The sequence below is a fragment of the Vombatus ursinus genome, unplaced genomic scaffold (genome assembly GCF_900497805.2).
Source record: "Vombatus ursinus unplaced genomic scaffold, bare-nosed wombat genome assembly UNPS02014821.1, whole genome shotgun sequence".
Lineage (NCBI taxonomy): Eukaryota > Metazoa > Chordata > Mammalia > Diprotodontia > Vombatidae > Vombatus > Vombatus ursinus.
The window spans coordinates 30,008,775-30,034,722 of NW_020954599.1; the positions used below are offsets into that span (position 1 = coordinate 30,008,775).

The following is a 25,948-nucleotide window of genomic DNA, read 5'->3' on the forward strand; positions in this document are numbered from 1 at the left end:
CAGCATGGTACAGTAGATGGAGAACCAGCTTCAGAGACGGGAAATATTTGGTTCAAGGTACGCCCCGGAATATACTGGCTTGTGAATTTGGGCAAATCACTTAGTCTCTCAAATCCTCAGATACTTACTAAATGTGTGACTCTGAGCAAGTCGCAACCTAATCTTTCAGGGTCTCAGTCTCCTTATCTATAAAAGGGTGTGTCTGTAGGATTTAAGGATCTCTCAAGTTTCTCCCAGCTCTAAAATCCATGATCCTATGGATTGCAAAGTAGGTGATGATCTGAATCTGAAGAGGGAGTTCCCTCCCTGGGAACTCCCCACATTGAACAAATCATAGTTCTGGGATTAACAGCATTCCTCCCTCCCCCCAAATGGGCTTCTGCAGTCTCCCACATCTATAATGTACTCCCTTTCTCCTCACCTCAGCTTCTTAGTGTCTCCTAATCTCCTTCAAGCTTCAACTGAAATGCCATTTTTTACACCGAGACCTTCTTTCTGGCTCCCTCTAACTGTTAAATGCCTTCCTTCCAAAGTTACCTAATATCCATTTTGTTTATGGTTCTCATTTACATAAATATGTCCCTTGTTTCCCCAGATAGTTTGCAAGCTTCTTGAGGACAGGGCCTGTTTTTATTTTGTTTCTGTATCCCCAATGCCTAGCACTGTACCTGGTACATAGAAGCTCCTAATAAATACTTGTTGATTGATTGATAGTCCAGGGCAAGGGTGGGGAACCACATGTGGCCTTCTAGATCCTGGGGTGCAGCCTTTTGACTGAGTCCAAGTTTTACAGAACAAATCTTTTTATTAAGGGGATTTGTTCTATGAAGTTTGGATTCAGTCAAAGGGCCGCACTTGAGGACCAGGAGGGCCACGTGTGGCCTCAAGACCACAGGTTCCCCACCCCTGGCAGGATAACAAGAGTCTGTATTTGATGTTGTATGAGTGAGGGAGGAAGAAGTGGTAGGATTAAAGAAGAAAAAAAAATATATATATATATACACATATATGAAAGATAGAAGTAGGACTTGGAAACTGGTAAATGTTAGAATTTGAGGGAATAGAAGAAGTAATAATAAAAAATAACAATAATAGATACCACTTGTATAGCTCTTACTATGTGCCAGGCACTGTGCTAAGTGCTTTTATAATTGTTATCTTATTTGATCCTCATGACAACCCTGTGAGGTAGGTATTGTTATCACCATCTCCATTTTACAGGTGAGTGAACTGAGGCAACCAGAGGTTAAGTGATTTGACCAGGGTCACACAGCTAGTAAATGTCGGAGGCCAAATTTGAACTTAGGTCTTCCAGACTTCAGGCCCAGCTTTCTATTCACTGTACCACGTAGATGCCCTTAATTTTGTAGATGTAACCGATGTCAGTATTTGTCTTTTAAAAACAAATGAAAACTCCATGTGGGAAACTAAACAGATTCACTAGAGTAAATGTTAGGAGTCATGAAATCTGAGGGTTGGCAGACATTCCAGGGGTCATCAAATTCAACTTCTTGTCCTCACACATTTTTTTAAAAGAGGATGTGACTTTTTAGGGATGTTGATTTTTAAAGTACACGTAACTTCAGTTTTCTATAATATTAACAGGAAACAAATTCTGAGGGAAGGAATGAGTTGGTTTTGATTTCCTCAGAGGAATTAGAATAAAATTAATATCCTAGAACATTAAGAATGGCCCCACCATTGTACCTGGTACTATTTCAACTCAAATACTAAAGGATTCATGGTGTGTATATGACATTTTAGTAACAAGGGATGGAATCATATTGGAGCCTTATAAGAAGACTGTCCATTTGGTCCATTCCACAATTCCTTCCTTTATCAAAAGTTTTGCCTTTTTACCAGGTATTTTGACAAATAAGCCCTCTTAGATGGAGTTTAAAATATACTCACTTCATACCAAAATTTGCTTTAAAGCAAATAGTGTAATAAGCATGTTCCAAAGTATGTCATATGGAAAACACCCTGGCTCTGTTTTCAAAGAGCTAGACTGTCTTTCTCTAACTTTAACTTTTCAAGGATTTCACTTCCCTAACGCTGATCATGGTCCCTGCATTCCCTAGTAGATGCTACTATTAATAATAATAGCTAACAATTATATATTGCTTTAAAGATTACAGGGCACTTTCCAAATATTCTCTTATTTAATACTCACAGCAACCCTAAGAAGTACAAGCTATTATTATCCCCATTTTGCAGATAAGGAAACTGAAGCCAATGGAGGTTAAGTGACTTGACCAGAGTCATATAACTATTAAGCATCTGAGGTAGAATTTGAATGCAGTTCTTTCTGACTTGTAAGTCCAGAGGTCTATACATTGCACTATGAGTTGCTATAGTTCCCCTGCTTTTCAAAAAACAAAATCAGGATTTGGTGGCCAACATTCTATCAATAAGTGTCTTAGCAAGGTGAGTCCTTAGACGAAAGACACATGGTTGTTTCTAGTTTGTTAGAAACTCTTAGAACTTGAAATCTAGCTTTCATGAAGCCATGATTGTCTCTATGCTAGGATAAGACATCAGAGGAGTCTGTAGAGAAATTTCTCTCTCTTGACCTAGCATCCACGAACCCAGATTTCAGGGGGTGCATGAGCTTGGATAGGAAGAGAATTACATCTTTATTTTCGCTAACCTTTGATTTTCTTTTTCATTCTATATATTTTATATTTTGAATTTAAAAATATTAATCAGAAAAGGAGTCCATAGGCTTCACCAGACTGCCAGAGGGATCCATGACACAGAAAATGATTAAGAACCTGTGTGTGATAGGACCAGCATTTTCCTGATGCAAGTTCCTTCCCCCACTTACCCTGACTGCTCCAGAGTTCTCCCACACAACCTGATTGGTCCCAGCTCCCCTGATGCAGCCTTCTGGTCCCGGGGAATAGAACATCCCAGCTGGGTGATGTTGGAGCCTCTCAGACTTGAGCTCTAGAGCCCATCTCCAACCAGACCCCTGGACTATTACATCCTGCTAAATTCTAGACCTTTAGTTTTTCTAATACTCCGCAATCTTCTCTGACCCAGGTTGCAATTTGACTTTGAGATCCCTGCCTTTGGGGCTGTCCTTTCTTTCACCAGCTCCCTATGCCTTCTCTCTTCCCTACCTTACCTTTGAATAGCTGTGGCTTTCCTTAGTGCAGAGGCTGGGAATAAAGAAAACAGGGAGGAAAAAAATCAAGCAAAAGTGGGAATAAAAGATGGGGCCAGTGCCTAGCAGGGTGGGTGGTCTGGAGAGCACAGAAAATACTATTCACACACCCAAGCATCAGTTAGCAGTTGGCTTTTTTCAGCAGCCAGCAAGAAAGAGAAAAACATGATATAAATAGAGTAGATGAAATCAGAAAGAAGTGGTCATATTCAAAACCTTGCAGTTACTGAGTCTGGCTAATTTAGGGTATAATATACAGGAACCAGAGCCAACTCTCCTTCTTAATCAAAAAAGATTAGAAAGGCAATGGGATGTTCCAAGAAAAATGATGGCTTTTAGAGATAGAACCTGTCTGGTGGTGTGAACTTGGGCAAATCATTTAACCTCTCTACACTTATTTCCTCATTTACACAATGAGCGACTTCTTCTGGAGCAAAGTTCTTAACCTGGGGTCCCTGAACTTGTTTTTTTTTTCCTTTTTTAAAAAAATCTGGGGGCAGCCAGGTGGTACAGTGGATAGAGCACTGGCCCTGGAGTCAGGAGGACCTGAATTCAAATCTGGCCTCAGACACTTGATACTTTCTAGCTGTATGATGCCAGGCAAGTCACTTAACCCCAATTGCCTCACCAAAAATAAAATAATAAATAAGCAAACAAATAAATATTGAAAAAAATCTGATATCTGTATTTTGATGCCATTGGGTTCCTTTATAATTCCATGTATTTTATTTTGGGCATTTAGAACATTATTCTGAGGAGTCCCTAGCCAATCAATTTATTTTAAAAAAAGCATTTATTAGTCTTCCCCAAACTTCCAAAGGAGTCCATGACCCACCAAAAAGGTTAAGAAATTCTGGTCTCAAGATCTTTTTCTAAGATCCTCTGCTAACCCCAAATCTTATTTCAGCTGGAAATTTAAAATACAGCTGCAACATAATTAATACAGTGGGACAACATTCCTTTATGAAGTGCAAGGAACATAGCAAAAATCAGTTACTTTGGAGGTGAAAAGGCAAAAAAGAGTATTGATAATGATGCTAATAGGGTTTTAATAGGATTATAGATATGAATTGTGGAAGAGACCGGAGAATCATCTAAACCAGAGGTTCCCAAATGTATTTGGCCTACTGCTCCCTTTTCAAACAAAAAAGTTACTCAGTGCCCCCCCCCCGGAAATCTACTTTCTTTAACCTTTTAGCTGTTTTTAAAATTTTTTAATATTTTTTAAATGACATGTCTTAAATTTAATAATTTATTGTAAATTTGTCTGTTTTTTCCTGCATTGAAATTTGATGATGCAATATTACATCATGTAACTGTATAGTATCTTATTACAAACAAGTCATTACATGCACATATTCTTGCCGATGCATGCTGGACTTCCGCACGATGCAAGACACGCTCATTTGCCAACACTTGCTTTTTAAGACCTGTCAGTAGACTTTCCCACTGATCGATTATAACCTGCATTTTGTGTGTTTATTTGGAAAATAATGTAATCACTATGACTTTAACTCTGTTACACAACAGATGAAACATGTACTAACAATTTTTCAAAATTTTCTTCTCCTCTTTCCCTAGGCTTCCACTGCCCCTTATTTTTATTTATTCAATGCCCCCCAATTGCACCTGAGGCTACTACTGCCCCCTGGATCATTCCAGTGCCTCCCAGGGGACAGTATCTCCCACTTTAGGAGCTGATCCAACTCCCTGGTTTCCAACAGGCCAAGGTGTCATTATTCTCCCTTTAAATATGAGGCAACTTGGGACCAGAGGAATAAAATCTCTGGCCCAAGACCACAGTTAGTAAGTAGGGGAAACAAGAACCCAGGTTGTCTTCCTCTCTTTCTAGGTCGCCTTTATGCAGATATGATGAGCTCTCTCCTGAGCAAACACAACAGGAAATAAGGTATTTTGAGTAGCCAGGATGGAAGCTGTGACCTCCTTTCTTAGGTGCCTTTAGATTTTCATCAGTTGGGCTCCTTTACACAGAGCTCAACCTAAAGTCAGCGATGCCATTTCTTACCTCTTTCAGTTGGTTTGAAGACAAATCGAGTTGCCTCAAGGATGTATTGCCAAGGTAATCAAAGTCCTCCTTTTTTAATGTGTGTATTTTGTTGTTAGTTAACAGAAGTTCCTGGAGATTTTCTAGTTGTACCTGAGTTCCTAATTTTGTAGATGATAAACCACTGTGAGATAAGTCTAATATGCGTAAATCCTGAAGGGGAAGAATTAAAAACAAAAACATGACAATGTGTATATTAGTCTTCCAATAAAAAAAAAAACTTTAAAGTATACCTCATAATTATCCTTGAAGTCAAAGTATGGCCCATCATTATTACCTCAATACTCCATGGCTCTATAATCATTATCAGTGAGGGCTTCTTCCATCAATGCAGTGACATATTGGGTGGTCTTCATGGAATCATAGATTTAGAACTGGAAGAGACCTTAAAGGCTAAGTTCATCCCCTTCATTTTTCAGATGAGGAAACTGAGGAACAGAAAGATTAAATGACTGGCCCAGGTTCACACAGCAAAGGAGTATATAAGGTGGGATTTGACTTCCTGACTCCAACTCCAGCTTTCTATACACTACTCTACATTGTCTTTCTGAAGGTTGGTATGACTAGAAATGTCATTACCATTTTGCCACCCATTGGGTCTTCAGCTTTTCCATATTTAGCTAAACCTATCAGTGAATGACAAGCATACCATGTCTATGCAGTTTAGTAGGACCTTCTAGAGTTTGCATTCCAGCAGTATAACCTTCAGGAAGTCATGATCGTGGTCATGATTGATATTAAGCTATTAATAAGGAACTGAGAAGGACCTTAGTGGAATATTCTACTAATCTGTGGGAAAAGTCACAGTAGAGTTCAAAAGCAACTTAATAAATGTTTCCTAGGGCCACATACCTCGGAGGAAAAAAGGTCCCAGGCCTATCACCTCACAACATTTTCTCTCATCAGCTGAGAGCTAAGGAGTCATGCCACTGGAATGCAGCTGAAGAGCAAGATGACAGAAACAAAGGTCTTTTGAATGCTTCAAAATCAATCAAAGAGCCTCCCTTTCACCCTGTGATTAGCCAGAACCAGTAAAAGAATGTCTATACATGTTCCACAGTCTCTCCAGGTTGCCTCCATTGAATCACGATTTTCCTAGAACTAGGCTTCCTTAGCATTTCCACATGGAAAGATGCCACCCCAAGTGTTCTGAGTATTTTCTAGAAACCTGTCACATTCACATAGTCTTTTTTTCTTACTGGATCTGTGATGGAGAGTTTGTTTGTTTCAAATGTGTGATTTTGTTGGTGTCAGAAACTTCTGGTGATGAAACTCTCTCTATCAATGCAGATCAAGACCTACTCTGCAATACCTAGTCTTGGAGAATTATCTTCATAAACCACTGATAATATACACCTATGTTTAGTATATTAGGCAGGAGGTTAGATTCAGTAAGAACTAAGATTTTCTTCTAGGTCAGCCCCCACAGCTATTGGCCAAGGGAAGCAATCCCTGTGGAGAAGAGTTCTACCATCTGCGCTACAGCCAACGTTCATGACTGAACAACTGTCATGGATAGGCTTCAGTTAAGCGCTTAACTGAAACAACAAGATGCCCAGAAGGCATCAGGATGTGGTGTGTGCCAGGTAAGTCAAACCACTGCAACTAACCACCCACCCCCCATAGACCTTGTAGAGACAGCTAAAGATCCTGCTCCCAAGCCCTACTTCTAGCCCATCCTCAGCAGTCAACTTCCAGGGGAGCAACTCTTGAGAGGCTGCCCAGCAAATGTCTTCTCAATGGCCTTAGGAACTCCAGGCCCAGAAAATAAAGTTCTCACTATCAAAGTTTTTGGCGCAGTTAAATGGTTCAAAAGATGTGTTTTATTGATGGAAATGACACGGAAATTTAGTCATTTTTTTAGTCATGTCAGACTCTTGGGGTTTTCTTGGCAGAGATATTGGAGCAGTTTGCCATTTCCTTCTCCAGCTTATTTTACAGATGAGGAACTGAGGCAAACAGAGTTAAGTGACTTCCCCAAGGTCACACATCTAGTTAGTGTCTGAGACTGGATTTGAACTCGTAAAGATGAGTCTTCCTGATTCCAAGCCCAGTTCTCTATCCACTGTACCACCTAGCCTCCCTCAAAATTGTTGCTTGTTGTTGAGTTGTTTTAGTTGAGACCAACTCTCTGTGACCCCATTTGGAGTTTTCTTGGCAAAGATACTAGAGTGGTTTGCCATTTCCTTCTCCAGCTCATTTTATAGATGAGGAAACTGAGGCAAAAAAAGAGCAAATGACTTGCTCAGAATCATACAAGCTAGTAAGTGTGAAAAGCTGGATGGGAACTCAATCATTCAGGTGACCCCAGAGCCAGTATTCTATCCACTGCACCACCTAGCTGGCCCTCTCTATCTGCTAGTTCTAAGCATAGAGTAGGTGCTTAATAAATACTTTTTTATTTATTCATTCAATCATTCCACTCCAATATGCTTTGATTCATATTGAGAAGAAAACATTGGAGCTAATGGAAGCACACTACTTTAAGTTTGAACTATAAAAAAAGGACATTTTGAGGTATCTGTTTTGCTTTATCTATGTATTTTTTCATTATCCCTATTTGAAGAAATGGTCAGGAATTGTTATGACCGTCCCCAAGAGTCTAATCATCCATCCTTCACTTCACAGAGAAAATCAACAACACTAAAGTTTCTCTTCAATGTCCTATAAAGTGAGATTTGTTCAACTTCTGTCCTACCTTCCTGTCTTATGACACCTTTTCTAAACAGTTGCCACCAGCTCTAACTTAAGCATTACAATAGAAAGCAATAAAAACTGGTTTATTTGTTTTGGATTTGGACCCTTGAGTTCATTGAGTCCTGCCTCTTTCTTGTTTGGATGCAGAAGCAAGACCGGAGAGATACCAAATACTTGTCCTCATATGCCTCAGTAAAGAAGCCAAGAAAGAAATGCAGGTCTTCTGACTCCAAACCCAGGGGTCTTCCAGGTTCTTTCCAGTATCCCACACAGCCTCTCACTCAACTTTCACACTGGCTATCCATTATAAAAGAAATGGAGTCTGAAGACAATCCATTCTAAAGAGAACTTTAGTACTTCAAACTTTCTTCTTGAGACTGCTAAGGGGTATAACACAGTGGCATCTAACTCTCATAGAAACAGATTTCTACAGGCTGCCTGTTAACTTGGAAAACCACAAATTAGCATTATCTATGTTGTATTGTATTTTTACTTATTTTCTTAAACATTTCTCAATTACATTTTGGAGTTTTGCATGAGCTTGAAGCCTAGGAGTGCTGGACTTGGAGACAACAACAATAGTATCAATATAATAGTAACAGCTAGCATTTTTGCAGGGCAGCTGAGTAAAGAGTGAATAGAGCACTGGAGCTGGAGTCAGGAAAGTCTGAGTTCAAATCCAACCTCAGACACTCACTAGCTGTGTGACCCTGAGCAAGTGACCTAACTCCTGTTTGCCTCAGTTCCTCCTCTGTAAAATGGGGACACATTGGAGAAGGAAATGGCAAACCACTCCTCTATCTTTGCCAAGAAAACCCCACAAACAAAGTCCAAGAGGTCACATAGAGTTGGACGTGACTGAACAACTGGACAACAAGCATTTAGTCAGGACTTTAAGATCAATAAAGTGTTGCACATATATAATCTCATTGGATCTGGGATTTGAAAGGAAGACCTGGGATTGAATCCCTCCTGAGACATTTACTAACTGTGGGGCTCTGGGCAAGTCATTTTGTTTCTCTTATACATGGCCACAGTGGTTTCAACTATAAAAAGGTAATAATGATAGCGTCTATCTCTAAGGGTTGTTGTGAGAATCAAAAGACATAATCCATTATATAATACATTCTGCAACCCCCCCCCAACACTATATACATGTTAGGTATTATTATCATTGTTATTGCTATTCACGTTATCTCTGGCAAAAGAATACATTTATATTACCTTTAAATTTTTAAAAGGGTTGTTACTGATTTTCTGAAATGAGTTGAATTGTAAATAAAGTTCTGTAAGGCCTATGCAATGGGCAAACATAGCATCAGACATCTGGGACAGCTCGTTGTGCTGAAGGTTCAGAACTTTCAACAGAGGCAGATTTTGACACAATTCCGGCTCCAGTTTTGAGATGCTGTTGAACCCCCCATCCAAGATGATGAGTTGGTTGTATCTTGTCAGATTTGCAGCTGGTAATCTTTTGAGTTGATTGTGCGTAAGGTTCAAGGTTGTGATATTGGTTGGGAGATCAGGAGGAATTTGGGTCAATTTCAGGTGACTGCAATCAGCCGCTTCTTGTCTGACAACGCAATCTTTTACAGATTCTGTGCACACCATCTGAAGGGGCAATAGTCCAAGAAAGAAGTAGCTCCAATAGGACAAATATCTTTCCATGTTTCTGCTCTGCAAAAGAATCCAAAACAAGCATACACATGATTAGTAACCCACAATTTTCTAAATAATTTGTGCGGATTACTTGCTATGCATATGACCAAAATAACCTTGCCCATTTTGATTCAGCCACAAGAGTTGCATAATAGATAGAGAGGGGTCCTCAGAATCAGGAGGGATCTGTGTTCAAGTCTCACCTCTGACAAATATTGGCCATGTGATCATAGATAAGTCAATTAATATCTCAGAATCTCACTAATGACTCATTTAGCCTAGAAACTTCACAGCAAGTGTCAATTTGCTTGGTAAAGGAAGATTCTCATCCTGTATCAATGAGATCACAGCTCCAATTCCTGCCCCCTTCCTCCCTGCCAAAAATCACCAGATTGAGAAGCAGTGTGGTATGTTGGATTTATAGCAGTACCACTCCTTGTCCCCCCTCAGTGACCTCCACTCTGCCTCCCCCACTTTAGCAACCTTCCTCCTATAATTTCACTCTTCATCTCCCAAATCCAAACATGCCTGGAGCATTCTCCCTCTTGGCCTCTCTATACCTAACCATCCCATTAGGACTAAAATTAAGAAACATCAAACTCCAAACTCATTATCTTGAGTTATAAAGCCTTGCTGATTTCACTTTGCCAATTACCATCATCAAATAGATATCAATAATATGGTAAGCATATATGCTGTGTTAATTGAAGGCTTCGAATTCAATTCAACAAATATTTATCAAGCATGTATCATAGGCAAAACTTGAAAGGTGTAATTGATTTATATTTGGCCTTAGAGTTGCAAAGACTCTGATACACACTGGTTCTGATTCTGGACAAGTCATTCAACCTCTCAGTATGCCCAGATGACTTCTATGACAGGGCTTCCCAACCCAAGTTATAGGTACTACCTGCAATATGAGAAACTTTTCAAGAGGGTAAGAAAAATGTTTGGCAAAATACTCTATTATCCTGTTGAAACATTCCCAAAGTAGGAGTATTAGTGAGAAAAAAAATGTGTGAATTAGAGAGCCAACAGTGAGAAACCAAGGGATGGTGAGAAAAGAATATGTATGAAGGATAGTGACACAGAAATAATTCCCACTGACCAAAACCAAGTGAATGAGGTTCAGATATGAAACACTTTTCATTTTAAGCTAGAACAAATAGTGCCCATGATCCAGTGAATGGAAGAGGAACTAACTGATGTCCACAATAACCCCAAAGTCCAAAATCATTTCCAACCTACGAAGTTCCAAAATGCCAGGCATACCCTTGAATAAGCATGCCTCTTTCTTATTAGATGTGCTCACAAAGCTTTAATTCTGCTTACAACTTCTCTTTGTGAATCAGAACTCTCAATCAATCCTGTTCTCAGTCAAATCCAAAGCAAGAAATAATTTGGAGGCTGAACATAATATGTAACTAGTATCTATTTTTAAGAATCATACCAAGGGGCAGCTAGGTGGCACAGTGGATAAAGCACCGGCTCTGGATTCAGGAAGACCTGAGTTCAGATCTGGCCTCAGACACATAACACTTACTAGCTGTGTGACTTTGGGCAAGTCACTTAACCTCATTGCCTAGACAAAAAAAAAAAAAGAAGAAGAATCATACCAAGAAGAAAATTGTTGGTTGATAAGAAGCCAAATCAAGGGTTTAATTCATGTATTTGACTATGTTCTGATAAACATTGAAAATTTATGATAATAAACAATGTTGTTATGTATTAAATAAGGTTTTCTTTTTGAAAAGTGAATCACTTTTATCTTATCTCTTTTGTGCATGTATGTGATACATACATATATGCCCAACATGTACACACACACACACACACACACACACACACACACACACACACACCACACGAGTCAACTCTAGAATTTATTTCCAATAGGCAGCTAGGTGGGGCCATAGTGCATAAAGTACCTAGCATGCAGTCAGGAAGACTCATTTCCCTGAGTTCAAATCTAGCTTCAGATACTTACTAGCTGTGTGACTCTGAGCAAGTCTTAAGCAAGACTTAACCCTGCTCGCCTCAGTTTCCTCATCTGTAAAATGGACTGGAAAAAAAATGGCAAACCATTCCAGTATCTTTGCCAAGAATACCCCAAATGGGGTCACTAGGAGTCAGACATGACCGAAAACGAATGAACAACAACAACAAAAGAATTGGTTTCCATTCATATTGAATAGGGGATACAGGAAGGTTTACTAAAAGCCCAAAGACACGGGGACTTAAAAAACCATTGGAAATCCTGCTGCTCTTAGGGTCTAAGTTGTAGAATAGATATATATCTTCACTGCACAGCATTTTTCTACACCAGTGGAATTATGAGTCTGGTCCAAATGTGTAAGGATATACAAGGTCCAGTGCTAGCCACTGCAAATACAGATATGACAAATGACAGAACCTCTGTCCGTGAGGGATGGGCCATATACAAATGACTCTAGGACAAGTTAGAAAACTACGAAATGTAATGGAAAAGTCAAATAGAACAACTGAGGGATTTAAAGTAAGGAAGGACTACTGTTAGATGGGGAGGGTGAAGTGGGTGAAGGGTGTCTTGGAGGACTTGGCAGCTGAGACAGACATTGAAGAGTGTCACTAAGCAGAGTCTAAGGGGAAGGGAGTTGTTGGGGAGATTCCATTCAAGGCGTAGGGAAGGACTTAGACAAAGGCACAAAGGTAGAAGAGGTCAGGATAAAAATAAAGAATAGTGGGACAGCTAGGTGGCACAGTGGATAGAGCATCGGTCCTGAAGTCAGGAGGACTTGAGTTCAAATCCGGCCTCAGACCAAACATTTGACACTTACTAGCTGTGTGACCCTGGGCAAGTCATTTAACCCCAATTGCCTTAAAAAAATAAAATAAAATAAAGAATGGTGAGTAGCCCAGTGTGGCTGGAGGAGAGATGGTATAAAGTGGAAATAAAATAAATAACAAAATAAAGCCATATAGGGAAGAGGGAGGGGAAAGCATTTAGTAAGCACTAACTGTACTATGTCCTAGATTTCTAAGCTGAAACTTTGGAAAGGATGGATGGGGAACAGGCTATGTTGCTAAGGATGCAAATAGGCATTCCTGAGAAAATGCATTGCCTCCCCCAGGTGAGCTATTTTGTATGTCATTTTCAAGCATTTTCCCTAGCAGGTCCACGGTGATGCTTTGGGTGCAAGAGGAATATTCAACACCCCTTATACAAGCTATTTATTTTGCTTCCTACTTAAGTTTTTCAAAGACAATCTACCTGGAAGTAAATAGTGCACAGGAAATGGGCCTCAGCACTTGAGTTTTACACTACAGTCTTTAGTGTACACCATTATCCATAATTCACTATCTTGGAGAGTTTCCTGAAGCGTTGAGAGATTGACTTGCTGGTATGAGTCACAGATAAGATTTGAACGCAAATCTTCTTATCTCTGAGGCCACTGTAGCTCAGATGTACACTGTGAATTATTTCTCTGTATTATAGCCTTACCAAACTGTCCTGATTGTGCTCACTGGCTAAGTTTTCCCCGTGCTAATTGTTTTCCAGGGCAGTTTTCTTTCTTCTCCATTCATGTCTACCTCTTACTGCAGTGGAAAGAATAGTATCTCTAGTGCTGGAAGACCCAACTTTAAACTGTGCCCATGAATCCTGCAATTTGTATAACCTTGGGCATGTCATATGTCCTCCCTCAGCCTCAGTTTCCTCACCTGTAAAATGAGAGGGATTAGACTGTCTTCTGAGATTCCTTCTATTTCTAAGTCTATGCTTCTATGATGTTTTTGCTCTTTCATCAGCCTACAAGGAGAATGGACAGATTTCTCTGATGAATTTTCACAAATCATTTCTTGTTAAGCCCTTCCCCCTTCTCTAGGGCCTTCACAAAAGGGCATAGAAAGGAGGAACAGATACCACTTCTACCCTTGCCTCCTCTCTGCTACTCCTTTTTTCTCCTTATCCCTTATATTTTCCCCATATCCCTTAGATCCAACCTAATTTCTTCCTTTGACCTTGGAGGAATACATTGATTTCCATAGCATCACTTTTCCAATTTTTTTTGAAGTTACTTTTATTTTTTAATGTTTTAATTTTAAATTTAAATACAAATTAAGAAAAGAAAAAAATAACATTGCCTTGTACATGACAGAACATAGGAGAGAATTCAATATAAAACAATAAATTTCCACTTCAAGAAAGCCTTTATAGTAAATACTACTCATTATATTCAAAACTGTCCGTCTTTTCTTTGCTTCCTTGTAAGTTTTCTTTTGTTTTCTGCTGTGCACTTCTTACTTTATCCCCCCCCACAACAAGAAGGCTACAATTAAGTATATATATATGTATGTACACACATATATGTACACATAAACATATATATACAGCATACACATATACATATGCACACTTATATATACATATATGAACACATACATAGATATTTATAATCACATACTATATATGCATTTACACTCATATGTTAGTCTATGTCATGCTTGTCTCCAACTGTCATCTGTTTTTCTGAAGGTGGACAGCATCCTCCTTCATTAGTCCAAATCTTTCCATGATTTTCTAATTCAACCAGCTCATCATTTCTTGCACCACAGCAATATTCCAACCCAATCACATTATATCTGAGAGATTGTCTCAACAATGCTCTCACCTTATAATGTGGTTTAAGGACTGATACTACTGAATCTATTTCCTTTACATCTTTCTTCCCCTGACCTCTTTGAACTTTCTGACCCCTTGTTCTTTCAAATAAACTTCAGCAAGAAAATTTTTTAGTAATTTACCTGGGTTGGCATTACATATTTAGGTAAAATTGACATTTTTTATATTGATTTGCCTACACATGAACAGTAAATGCTACTTCAGTTGTTTAGATCTTGCTTTATTTATATAAGTTTGTGTTCATATAGTTCCTCTGTTTGTTTTGGCAGGTATACCCTCAGGTATTTTATGCTGTCTAGTTATTTGAAATGGTCTAAAACAATATTGAATAGTATAGCTGACATATAGTGTAGTTTCCCTATTTTTCTTTTTGATTAAATCTACTTTAGCTTTAATTTTGTCTGAAATTATGATTACTGCCCCTGCTTTTTGTAAGTAATAAATTCTACTCCTGATCTTTTTTTTTCAATGTTTGTGTGTATCTCTCATTTTTATAGCATTTCCTGAAAGAACATATTGTTAAATTTGAATTTTTAATCTGCTATCAGTTTCCACTCTATAGGTAAATTCATCCCATCTGCATTCTAAACTATAATTACTTGTTATATATTTCCCTCCTTCCTATCTTCCTTCACTGTTTTTCTCATCTTATTCCTACCCCTCCTCTTTCCTCTACTTTACCCACTACCTTGCCCTCCTGTTCTTAGATCTACCCACCCCTCCAAGAATCCCTCCCTCCATCCTATCCCCTTACCCTCTTGTTTCTTTCTGACTTTTATACCCTTATACATATATATGTTGTTCCCTCCTTAACCCATTCCTGATGAGAGTAGGGTTCTAGCACTACCTGCCCTCCCTCCTACTAGCTTCTTCTGTAGCTTTTCCCCTTTTTTGCCCCTTTTATATGAGAAAATTACTCCTTTTTATCTCTTCCTACAACATTTTTTTTAGACTTGCCCCATCATACTCAGCTCAGCCCAAGCCTTTCTTTCAGACTACCCAAATAGAAGTGACAGTTACAAAAGAACTTATATTATTTTCATATATCCAAAGTAAATAATTTGACCATCCTGTGTCCCTTATAATTGGTCCTTAATGTGTACTTTATATTTCTCCTAAATGTTGTATGTCAAATTTTCTCTTAAGCTCTGTTATTTTTGTCATACATACCTGAAAGTCTTTCAGTTCATCGAATGTCCAGTTTTTTCCCCATTCAGGATTATATTTAACTTTGCTGAGTAAGTTACCCTTGGTCGTAACCCTAGCTCTTTTGGTTCTATGGAATATAGTATTCCAAGGCCTGTGGTCCTTCAACATAGTAGTTGCTAGATCTTGTATAATCCTTACTGTAGCTCCAAGATATTTAAATTGATTTTTTCTTGTTGCTTCCAGTATTTTCTCCCTAATCGGAGAGCTCTGAAACTTGGCTATGATATTCCTATATGTTTTCCTCCTGGGATCTCTTTCAGGTTGTGATTGGTGAATTTTTTCTATTTTTGCTTTGCCTTGTTGTTCTGGAACTTCATGGCAATTTTCTTTAATAATTTCTTGTATTATTGTATCAAGATTCTTTTCTTATCATAATTTTCAGGAAGTCCAACTATTCTTACATTATTTCTGCTTTCTCTGTTCTCCAGATCAGTTGTCTTTCTAATGAGATATTTCAACTTCTCTTCTATTATTTCATTCTTTTGGTTTTGTTTATTATTTCTTTGTGTCTTAGAACATCATTAAATCCCCTTTGCCTAATTCTAGTTTTCAAGTAATTATTTTCTTCCTTAAGTTTTTGATTCTCTGTTTCAAGTTGGTTGCTTTTATTTTCTTAATTTTCTTGGTTTTCTTGAATTGCTCTTTTTTTTCTAATTTTTCCTCAATCTCTCTTATTTGATTCCTTTTTAAGTCCTTCCAGGAAATCTTTTTGTGCTTGGTACCATTTGACATTTCTCACTGAAGAAGGAGTGACTTTTTTTTTTTAGCTCCATTATCTTCCTCTGAATATGAACCCAGATCTTCTCTATCCCCGTAGTAACTATCTGTGGTTGGGTTTTTTCTCCTTTGCTTGCTCACTTAAATTTAATTTTTGTATTATTATTATTATTATTGATCAGCTATTAGTGTGATCAAGTTCTAGACCTGAGATGTGGGGAGTAACGCCCCAAGTTTCAGTTCCTTCTTACTGTTATTTTCTGAGGTCTGTCCCGGGCAGACAACTTTAGGCTCTCCACTCCCCTCCTAAGCCACAGTGGCTGCAAACTACAGCTGTCCTCTCTATCCTGGAACTGAAACCAGGGGTTCTGCTCTCCTGCAAGTGCCAACAGCCAGTGGGGTCCCTACCCCTCTGCTATTGCACTTACCAGGTGTGCATCTGGTCAGCACAGCTGTCCTTGACATCCCTCCATAGTGGAAAGTTCTTCAATCTCCTCCTACTCAGCTGTCAGATGGTACACTGTTGGTGAAATGAGAGTTTCTAAAGTTGAGACTGCCCCTCAACCCAGGTGCCCCCAGGACTTGTTGTTGTGGATTCCACAGAGTTGGCCTGGAGGTATTTGCACTTCACTCAAGCAGAACCTCTGCCCCTGGAGAAGAGATCTTTCCTGGGGTCTTCTCAGGTTGTCTAAGACTTAAGCAAACAAATGCTTTACCCTGTGTTTATTTCTACTGCTGTAAGGTGAAGTTCTGTCTTTTTTTGTGGAGGAAATTTGGAGAGCTGAAAGTTTTCTGACCTACTCTGCCATCTTCCCAGAATCCTCTCACTTTTCAATTTATTTTTCAGTGAAAGTGATTTTTAAAGAAAGAAAGTAACTTTCCCAATTTATGTTGTTAAATGCACTTTGGGCTTCACTTCAATACTTTTTTCCTTCAGCCTCTGATAATCACCATTTTCTCAGTAAGCATGCAAGCAATTATCATTGAACAATTTCTCCTTTCAGCCATCATTAAATAGGACGATTCAATGACCATTACATTCCAGTACAAGCTGTTTTTATTCCCAGCTGGCCTTTCTCCTGCAGAATTAAGAAAAAGAAACCTTTGCAGCCCGTCTTGTAGTACCTTTCTTTCTTGTAGTAGCTCAAAGTCCAGGACTTTGCTCAGAAAGCACATGACCTGTTTGCTCAACTCTTGAAAGTGAAACTACAGAAATTAAAAAAAAAAAACCTGGAAAATTTCCTTTTTCACTTGGATTTATCTGTGGGGGAGAAGGAATGAAACCCCAGCAACTCACCTTCTTAGCAATGGCAATCCTCTCTTTGGTTTCTTACACTTCCTCCCCACTTTGGAGGAAACTAGCCTGCTAAGTAACCGAGAATTCAGGGGAGGGCACAGCCCTGGGATGGGGCAGGGCTAAGACCAGGAATTGGGTACACGGATATAAGTCACTTCCTTTCTATGGCACATATTCTTGGATAAAACAAGAAACAACTCATGAAAACTGAACTATAGTCACAAACTAATTTAACATGAATTTTTCATGATGAAATACCTTTTGGTAATCCAGAGAGGCAGATAGTAATAACTGATGGGAACAACAGTCAGCTCAGAAAGGGAGGGCAGAAAAACATGAACTGAGCATACGTGGATAGGTAGAAAAAGAGGGGGAGTCAGCGAGTCTAGGTTTCAAGAATCCCAAAATGTCCAGCTCAGTTTTATAACATAAAAAGGATTTTACAGTGGCACACATGGTTATATATTTACTAAGTAAACTCTTGAAAAATATTATTATGTAATATATATTATATATAATATAATAAAAATATTATGTCAGCCAAGGGAAAGATCTATGTTTCTTTTAGGGACAATATGACTTTTATGTTATTTTTAAAGTTTTTAAAAAGTACTTTCATTTGTTCCTTCATTTTATCCTTCAGCACCAGAGCCTTATTAACTGGGCGGGACAAGCTGCCCTTGGTCCCAGGTCTTCAGCACCTGGGAAGGCATATTTCCTCTCCACAGAACTTCAAAATCTACCACCCCCAACCTGCTTTGTCATTTTTCACTATCTTGCACCACATAATGTGACTTTACTCCATCACCTAGCCGTCAGCTGCAACCCCTATAATACCATTGCCACCTCTTTCCTGGGAAACACCCTTCTTTCCAACCTCGACTAGGGAATGGGCTGTTCTCTTTCCCGGTGCAATTACATATATGCTCAGATTATCCATTTTGCACTGAAAGCACCACCGCCTTACTACACCACACCCCCAAACCACTTTGCTCCAGGTGAACAAAGTCTTAATTTAATGTTTGTTCAATGTAGTTTGGGGAGAAAGGTAAAGGATATATACTATCTATTTTCATACCCTGTTCTGTTATCCACCCTCTCTATCTTCTCGCCACATGCACTACCATTCAATTCTGTTTACTGTACCTCTAGAGACCGTGTTCTGAAGGAATTGATCCATTCAGCTTTGGAATTCCTAAGTCATCCTAATTGGTGATAAGTCAGTGAAAACTCACCTAGGCTACTACTATCTACCTGGTCTCAGGATCATACTTCGTATCTCATCCAGCCATATGCCTTGACAACACTCTTGCCAAAACCCTACTGTAGCATGTCTCACCTACCTCTATCCCTCTCTACTCTGGTTCTGGAAATAGAACTCCTGTCTGGTATCACCAACTACCTTTTGGATATTTCAAACTGGGCATCTGGTATGCATCCCAAACTCAGTAGGTCCAAAGTGTAACTTTTCCCTAAGCTTATCCCTCTCTTGTTTCTGTCAAGAACTTTCCCATCCTATCAACTGTGAATGGCTTCGCTCTTCTCAGCAATACAGTGATCCAAGACAATTCTGAAGGACTTATGATGAAAAATGCTATTCATCTCTTTTTTCTTTTTCTTTTTTTTTCTTTTTTTGGCTGGGCAATGGGGTTAAGTGACTTGCCCAGGGTCACACAACTATCAAGTGTTATGTGTCTGAGGCTGGATTTGAACTCAGGTCTTCCCAGGGCCTGTGCTCTAGCCACTGCACCACCTAGCTGCCCCTGCTATTCATCTCCAAAGAAAGGATTGATGAAGTCTGAATGCAGATTAAAGAATACTTTTTATTTATTTTTCTTTTTTGTTGTCTGTGTTTTCTTTCACAGCATGATTAATGTGGAAATACATTTTGCATGATTGCACATGTAAAACCTATAACAAATTGCTTGCCTTCTTAATAAAGAGGAGAGGGGAGCGAGGGAGGGAGAGGACTTGGCACTCAAAAAAAATTTAATGAATATTAAAAATCATTTTTACATGTAACTGGGGAAAAATAAAATATTAAAGAAAAAAAAAGAACCTTCCCATCCTTCCAATCCCCCAAATTTGCTACCACAACATTATACTCAGGATCTCCTTCTCTTTTACTCCATATATCCAAATCAATTGTCAAATATTGTTTCTACCTCCATAACACCTCTCACTCCCATCCTCTTCTAACTACTCACACAGCCTTCGTCATCTCACCAGAATTAGAGCCTCCTAATTAGAGTCCCTGCCTTAAGTCTCTCCCTTCTCCTGTTCACTGTCTGCAGATCTGCCAAGCAATTTTTATCAAGCACAAGACTGACCATGTCATGCCTCTATTCAAACTCTAGTGGATACCTGATGCCTCCAGAATAAAATACAAACTCATCTGTTTGACATTTAAAACCACTCACAACCTGTTCTCAACTACATTTTCTAGATTCATTATATTTTACTCTTCTTCCCTCACTTTATGGTCAAATTAAATTGGTCTTGCTGTGACTCACACATGATTCTTCATCACCAGTACCTAAAACACACTCCTTCCTAAATAGCACATCTTAGAATCTCTAGTTTCTTTTAAGGCACAACTCACCTTTTATATGATGGCATTCCAGATCACTACAATTAGCGAAGCCTCCCTACTAAAATCGTCTCTTATTAATTTGGTATTTTTAATATATATTCTTATATATACTTTCTTTCCCATAATAGAATGTATGCCCCTTGAGGGCAAGGATTATTTCACTTTTTTCCTTTGTATTCCCAGTACCTCATCCCACATTGGTACCTGACTATAGGATGCTGTCAATGGTTCAGAGTTTAATAGTCATCCTCAATTCTTTTTTTTTTTAAGCAATTGGGGTTAAGTGACTTGCCCATGGTCACACAGCTAATAAGTGTCAAGTGTTGGGTCTGAGGCCAGATTTGAACTCAGATCCTCCTGACTTCAGGGACGTTACAGTCATCCTCAATTCTTGTCATCCTCTTTCTTACCCCTAATAGACAACCACCTGCCAGGTTTTGTAGATTCTATCTCCAAAATATACCTCATATCTTTCTTCTTTTTGCATATATATCCACCACCCAAATTGAGGACCTTCTTTCCTGGACTATTGCAGTAACCTCCTAATTTGTCTCACAGCAACTGGTCATCAGTTACTCAGTCAACAAGCATTTATTAAGCATTTAATACATGCCAGACAATCAGATAAGCACTGGGAATACAGAGAAAGGAAAGAATAGTCTCTGTCCTCAAGGATTTTATATTCTAAGAGGGAGGAGAGATAATATGTAAACAGTTTTGTGCATACAAGATAAATTCAGGGTAACTTGTAAATAATTTAAGATGAAAGGTGTTAGCTTAAGAGTGACCAGGAAAGACTTCTTGAAAAAGGTAGGATTTTATCTAGGACCCAAAGGAAGCCAGGGAAACCATTGAAGAGACATGGAATCAGGTGATGGAGGAGATTATGAACAGCAAGAAGGCAATTATCATTGGATCTGTAGAGTATGTAGGTGGTTAGGTGAAAAAAGACTGTAAATGCAGGAAGAGTCCAGGCTATAAAAGTCTTTAAAAGTCAAACAGAGGATTTTATACTTAATCATGGAGCTAATGGATGAGCCTGATAGAACTGACTGAGTGAGAGGGGACAAAGTCAGACCTGAACTTTAGAATGATCACATTGGCAGCTGAGCGAAGGGTGGACTAGAGGGGGGAGGGACTTGAGGCAAGGAATCCAAACCTGTAGGCTATTGAAATAGTCCAGGCATGAAATGATAAGGGCCTGTACTAGGATGATGGCAGTGTGAGAGGAGAGAAGGAGGATGCAAGAGATGTTGGGAAAGTGGAATCAACATTAGTTAGTGACAAATGGGATATTGAGAAGTAGGGAGAGGTGGGAGAAGGTAAAGAGTAAAGGATGACCCTTAGGTTGTAAGCCTGGATAACTGGGAGAATGATAATGCCCTTGGAAGTCATAGATAAGTTTAGAAGAGGGAAGGGGTTTGGGGAAAAGATAGTAAGTTCAATTTGGACATGTGGAGTTTAAGATATCTACAGGACATCCACTTTGAGGTGTCCAACAGATAGAAATGCAAGACTGGAGGTCAAGAGAGAGGTCAAGGCTAGATCAAAGACCTGAGAATCATCTGCATGGAGAAGATAATTCAATCAATAAGAGCTGATAGGATCACCAAGCAAAATAGTAAAGAAAGAAAAAAGAAGACCCAGGACAGAGCCTTGGGGGCTCATGGTTGGTGTGACCTGGATAGAAAAAGGCAATAAGGAGTGAAGATATTTAGGAGGAGACCTAGGGGAGAGCAGAGTGGTGACAACCTAAAGAGAAAAGAGTATGAAGGAGAAGAGGGTGATTCACAGTGTCAAAACCTGCAGAGAGGTCAAGAAGGATGAGGACTTCAAAAATATCATTAGATTTGGGGATTAAGCAATAATGGTAACTTTGGAGAGAGGGGTTTCAGTTGAATGATGAGGTTGAAAGTCAGACTACAGAAAGTTAAAAAAGAGTAAAAGTAATAGAAGATGATTCACCAATTGTAGATGACTGTCTCAGAGTTTAACCACAGAGGAGAGGAGAGATATAGAATAGCTGTCAGTGGGGATGGACAAATCAAGTGAAAATTTTTGAGGATAGGGAAGACACAGACATTTGTAGACAACAGGGAAACAGCCAGGAGACAGCAAGAGATTGAAGATAAGTGAGGGAGTGGAGATGACAGAAGGGACAATTTGTTGGAGAAAATGTGATGGAATGGGATCACAAATGAAAGTAGAGGACTTTGACTTGGCAAAGAGAAGAGACATCTCTTGAGAGAGACACAAAGAATATAGTGTGGGAAGGCACATGAATGTTGTGAGATGAGAAGAAGAATAAAGGGAATTGTAGGTAAATGGCCTGAATTTTTCAGTGGAATATAAGGCAAGGTTCTCAGCTGAAAGAATGGGGAAATTTGGAGAGGAATGAAAAGGTTTGGGAAAGCCACGGTGGTGATTGGAACAGTGAATTCATTGAGAAGGTATAGAAGAATATCTTTGCTGCAGTGAGAACCCAGTTGAAATTATGTAACATAAATCTGTAGTAGACCCAATCAAGAGAGTTTCATGATTCCCTCCACTGCCATTTGGCAGAATAAGATTAGTAGCATAACATTGAATGTTAGAGGTGGTTTTGATAGAGAAGAAAAGAAAAGATGAATTGATATGCAGTAATAGTTACAATGCATTTAAATGTTCAAAGAAATGATTCATATAAATAAAAGAAAAAAATAAAAAGGGAGTGGCAGGAACTTTGATGAGATCCTCAGAGTGGTTGATTCCCTTCAGTGGACTGCATACAAGAAGGTTGCTACTCCTGTTGACTGGAAATGTGGGGATAGAGTCATGGTTGTTCCAACTATCTCTGAAGAGGAGGCTGAAAAACTGTTTCCTAAAGGTATCTTCTCCAAAGAGCTCCCTTTAGTGAAGAAATACCTATGGTATACCCCTCAGCCACAGGTTACTCTAGCAAGACCATGCTGGGATCTGGCTGGGGCTCCCTTGAAGATCTCTACCAGAAAGGATACCAGCCTGCCAGTCTTGTCTTCTTATAGTAATTGATTTGAACATTTTGGGGTGATGAAAGTCAAGAGTTTTAGGGCTACTGTAATGGTTTGTTAAATGAAAATGGCACTAAAAGTCACTCATGATTCCTCTCTTTGTGCCTTTACCAACATTTCACTTGGGTCATTGAAGTCCTTTGTCTGGGATGGCACCGTTTGGGACTTAAATCTTTGTGAGATCTGTTGCAATCTTCATCATCAGCCAATTAGTATGGTTGACATTTAGGAAAGGGGCTACTTAGGAGCATTGCAGGAATAAGACTTCTTTAACTGACCTGATAGACAAATCATCTCTTTTTCTAATTAGCCATTTGAGGGAGGAGACAATTTAACATGTCTGGTTTTGAACTTCACCTCCCTAAGTTTATGACCAATAACTTGTAATAATTTAGGTGTTTCAGATAGTATTTTTTTTTCAAATGTTGACTGTTCTAACCACAACTAGGAAAAACTTAGAGATTCTTCTCTTTGAGCAGGTAACAGGGAAGTAGAATACAACCTTAAAATATTTTGTTAGATTGGGCAAAAGGACTTTCTAATTATGTTACAGTATGTGGTTGAGACTACAGAGAAGCTACACAATGCCTGCTAAGTGATGTACGGAAGGGTGGAGGGCCATAATTTTGGGTGATTTTTTAAACAAATCACATATCTGGACACGGAAAACTTAAATATTCATAATAAGATGAAAGCATGTATACTTGAGGAAAAGGAAGGGGTAAAGATAGTATTTCTCTACTATAAAATGTTTTCTCTGCAGTGGATTGTTTTCTGATATTTTGCCTTAAGGGGAGCCACAAATAAAAACTTTCTAAAACTTAAAAAAATGCCAGTGGTTTGATGTCTAAATATTAGAGTGTTATATAAATGTGAGCTATTTAAAAAAAACTTGTTAGAAACACATTTTAATGGGAGAAGGAAGCTTCAAATGATCATTTATAATTTTTTATTTCCTTTCCTAAGTTGCAATGTTGGCAGCTTTTGAAAAGCTGAAATATAATCACGTGAAAATTATTTAACCTTTCTAAAAATGAAACAAATTCAAATTAAAACAACATTGAGGCATCACCTCACATCTGTCAAGATGAAAAAGCAGTTAAATGTAACATAATTCATTATTGTTGGGGCTTCAAGATAGGAGGAACAATATTACATTGCTAATAGAACTGTAAATTTATATTATCATTTTAGAGAGTAAAACATTATATTTTTGTATTTTTATTAAATAAATTTAATGATCCCATTACTGAGTTAATGCCCTAGAGATGCAATTAAAAGGAAAATAAAATGTCTATAAAATAATAATCATCCCTCATTTATTTGTAAGAATAAATACTTGGCAACAAACTTTATATTCAATAGTTGGGAAATAGCTGAACAAATTATCATTATCAATATGAGGAAAAAGTCTTCCACTATGAAAATGATGCATATGAGAGATACTATAAAAAATGGAAAGAATTAAATGGTAAGACAACGATAAGAAAAAAAAACAAAAAAAACCCAACACCTATATATAGGCTGGGAGTATATGAAAACAAAACTATCTATCTATCTACACACACACACACACACACACATACATATATAGATATACACACACATTTAGATAGATAAACTGATTTTAAAGCATAAACAAAAAAATTAGAAAACAGATTTGGCAAAGATGAGTTATTATTGGTTTGTTAAAGTGTATTTTATTATAGATGTTTTAGGCTGGGAAACATGGTTCCCTTTGACCTTTTGCTGGCTCTGCTTCTCAAAAATTTAATTTGAGGCTTTATTCTAAAGTTGTTTGGAGTGGAACGTTGGGAGAATTCATCTGTGTTCTCTGCCATCTTAGCTGTGCCCCACCCTATCAGATGCTTTTAGAATATAGAGATCGAAAGAAGGTTTATAATATGAGTCTAGAAAGAACCAGTAACAACTAAAAGCTTGAGAAAACCCATCAATTCTCTTTTTGGGACAAAACTAACATGCAAAATTTTTAGCAGTTTGCAATAATGACTTGAGTCATTGGTATATTCAGGAAACCATAGACGTTCCAACTTTCCATCTGTTCTCTCTTGGGTTTTCATTTCAGTCCATCAGGAAACCAGACACCTGTTAGCAATTAGCCCTAAAATACTGATCACAGCTTCCAGAGGACACTTGAATTACTGGAAGGAACAGAACCTCTGACAGCCAGCACCAGTGTTTTCACACCATGGCCCTCCATCATTTCTGGATTGTATCTGGAGAACAAAGCATAACTTCCATTCCATAGCAATTAGTTTATTTGTAAAGGAAATAAACTACAAGTCCCACACAGTCAGCAATTACTTAGACAAAAAAAAAAAACCACCTTCCTTCTCCACAATAAATACTGTTGGATTGAAGTAAGGCCCTTTATTACTTACCCCTGAAATGGAATTAAAAGCCTGAGAAATTAGCTCCAAAATTCCTGGGAAATTGCACTTCAGTCAAGAAACGTCTCTACTTCAGAGTTGATGTATTTAGTCAAGCGACATCTCTTTTTCACGGGTGGGAAGGTATTCTCCAATGAGCATTGTAGATCTGTACCCACACTCATTCACACAAACAGATATATTGCAAAGTCAAAATGGAATTATGCAAAGAAGCAGCACAGACCTATCTGCCCAGATTCACTTCCTCTGTGCTATGTGCAAACCACAGCCCACTGAAATCTGACTTGAAGCAAGTACATACAGGCAAGAGTCTTAGTGCAGATTTAAACTCTTAAATTTAAGTAATTATTATGATTATAGAAAGCTTGGATTTCTTGCTTTGAAAACTGCCTTTTCAAATCCTTTGACCAATTATCTATTGGGGAATGGCTCCTATTCTTAC

The 25,948-nt window shown here is 38.5% G+C and overlaps 1 protein-coding gene across 5 annotated transcripts in view; it reads right to left on the reverse strand.

Moving 5' to 3' along the window:
• TLR3 (toll like receptor 3) overlaps nucleotides 1–25,651 on the reverse strand; it is a 31,012-nt gene extending 5,361 nt beyond the window's left edge. Inside the window, exons 1-3 of one of the 5 annotated variants that reach the window (XM_027837304.1) lie at nucleotides 25,498–25,651; nucleotides 9,156–9,608; nucleotides 5,196–5,387 (exon numbers count right to left, since the gene is read on the reverse strand). In XM_027837304.1, coding sequence (XP_027693105.1) covers nucleotides 5,196–5,387; nucleotides 9,156–9,599 — 636 coding nt within the window. In that variant the 5' untranslated portion in view covers nucleotides 9,600–9,608; nucleotides 25,498–25,651. Of the gene's footprint in view, nucleotides 1–5,195; nucleotides 5,388–5,511; nucleotides 5,643–9,155; nucleotides 9,609–15,420; nucleotides 15,443–16,604; nucleotides 16,623–17,473; nucleotides 17,554–25,497 lie in introns of those variants that run through there. The other 4 variants (XM_027837307.1, XM_027837306.1, XM_027837309.1 and 1 more) reach the window with 4 other exon arrangements.
• Nucleotides 25,652–25,948: the final 297 nt, after the last annotated feature.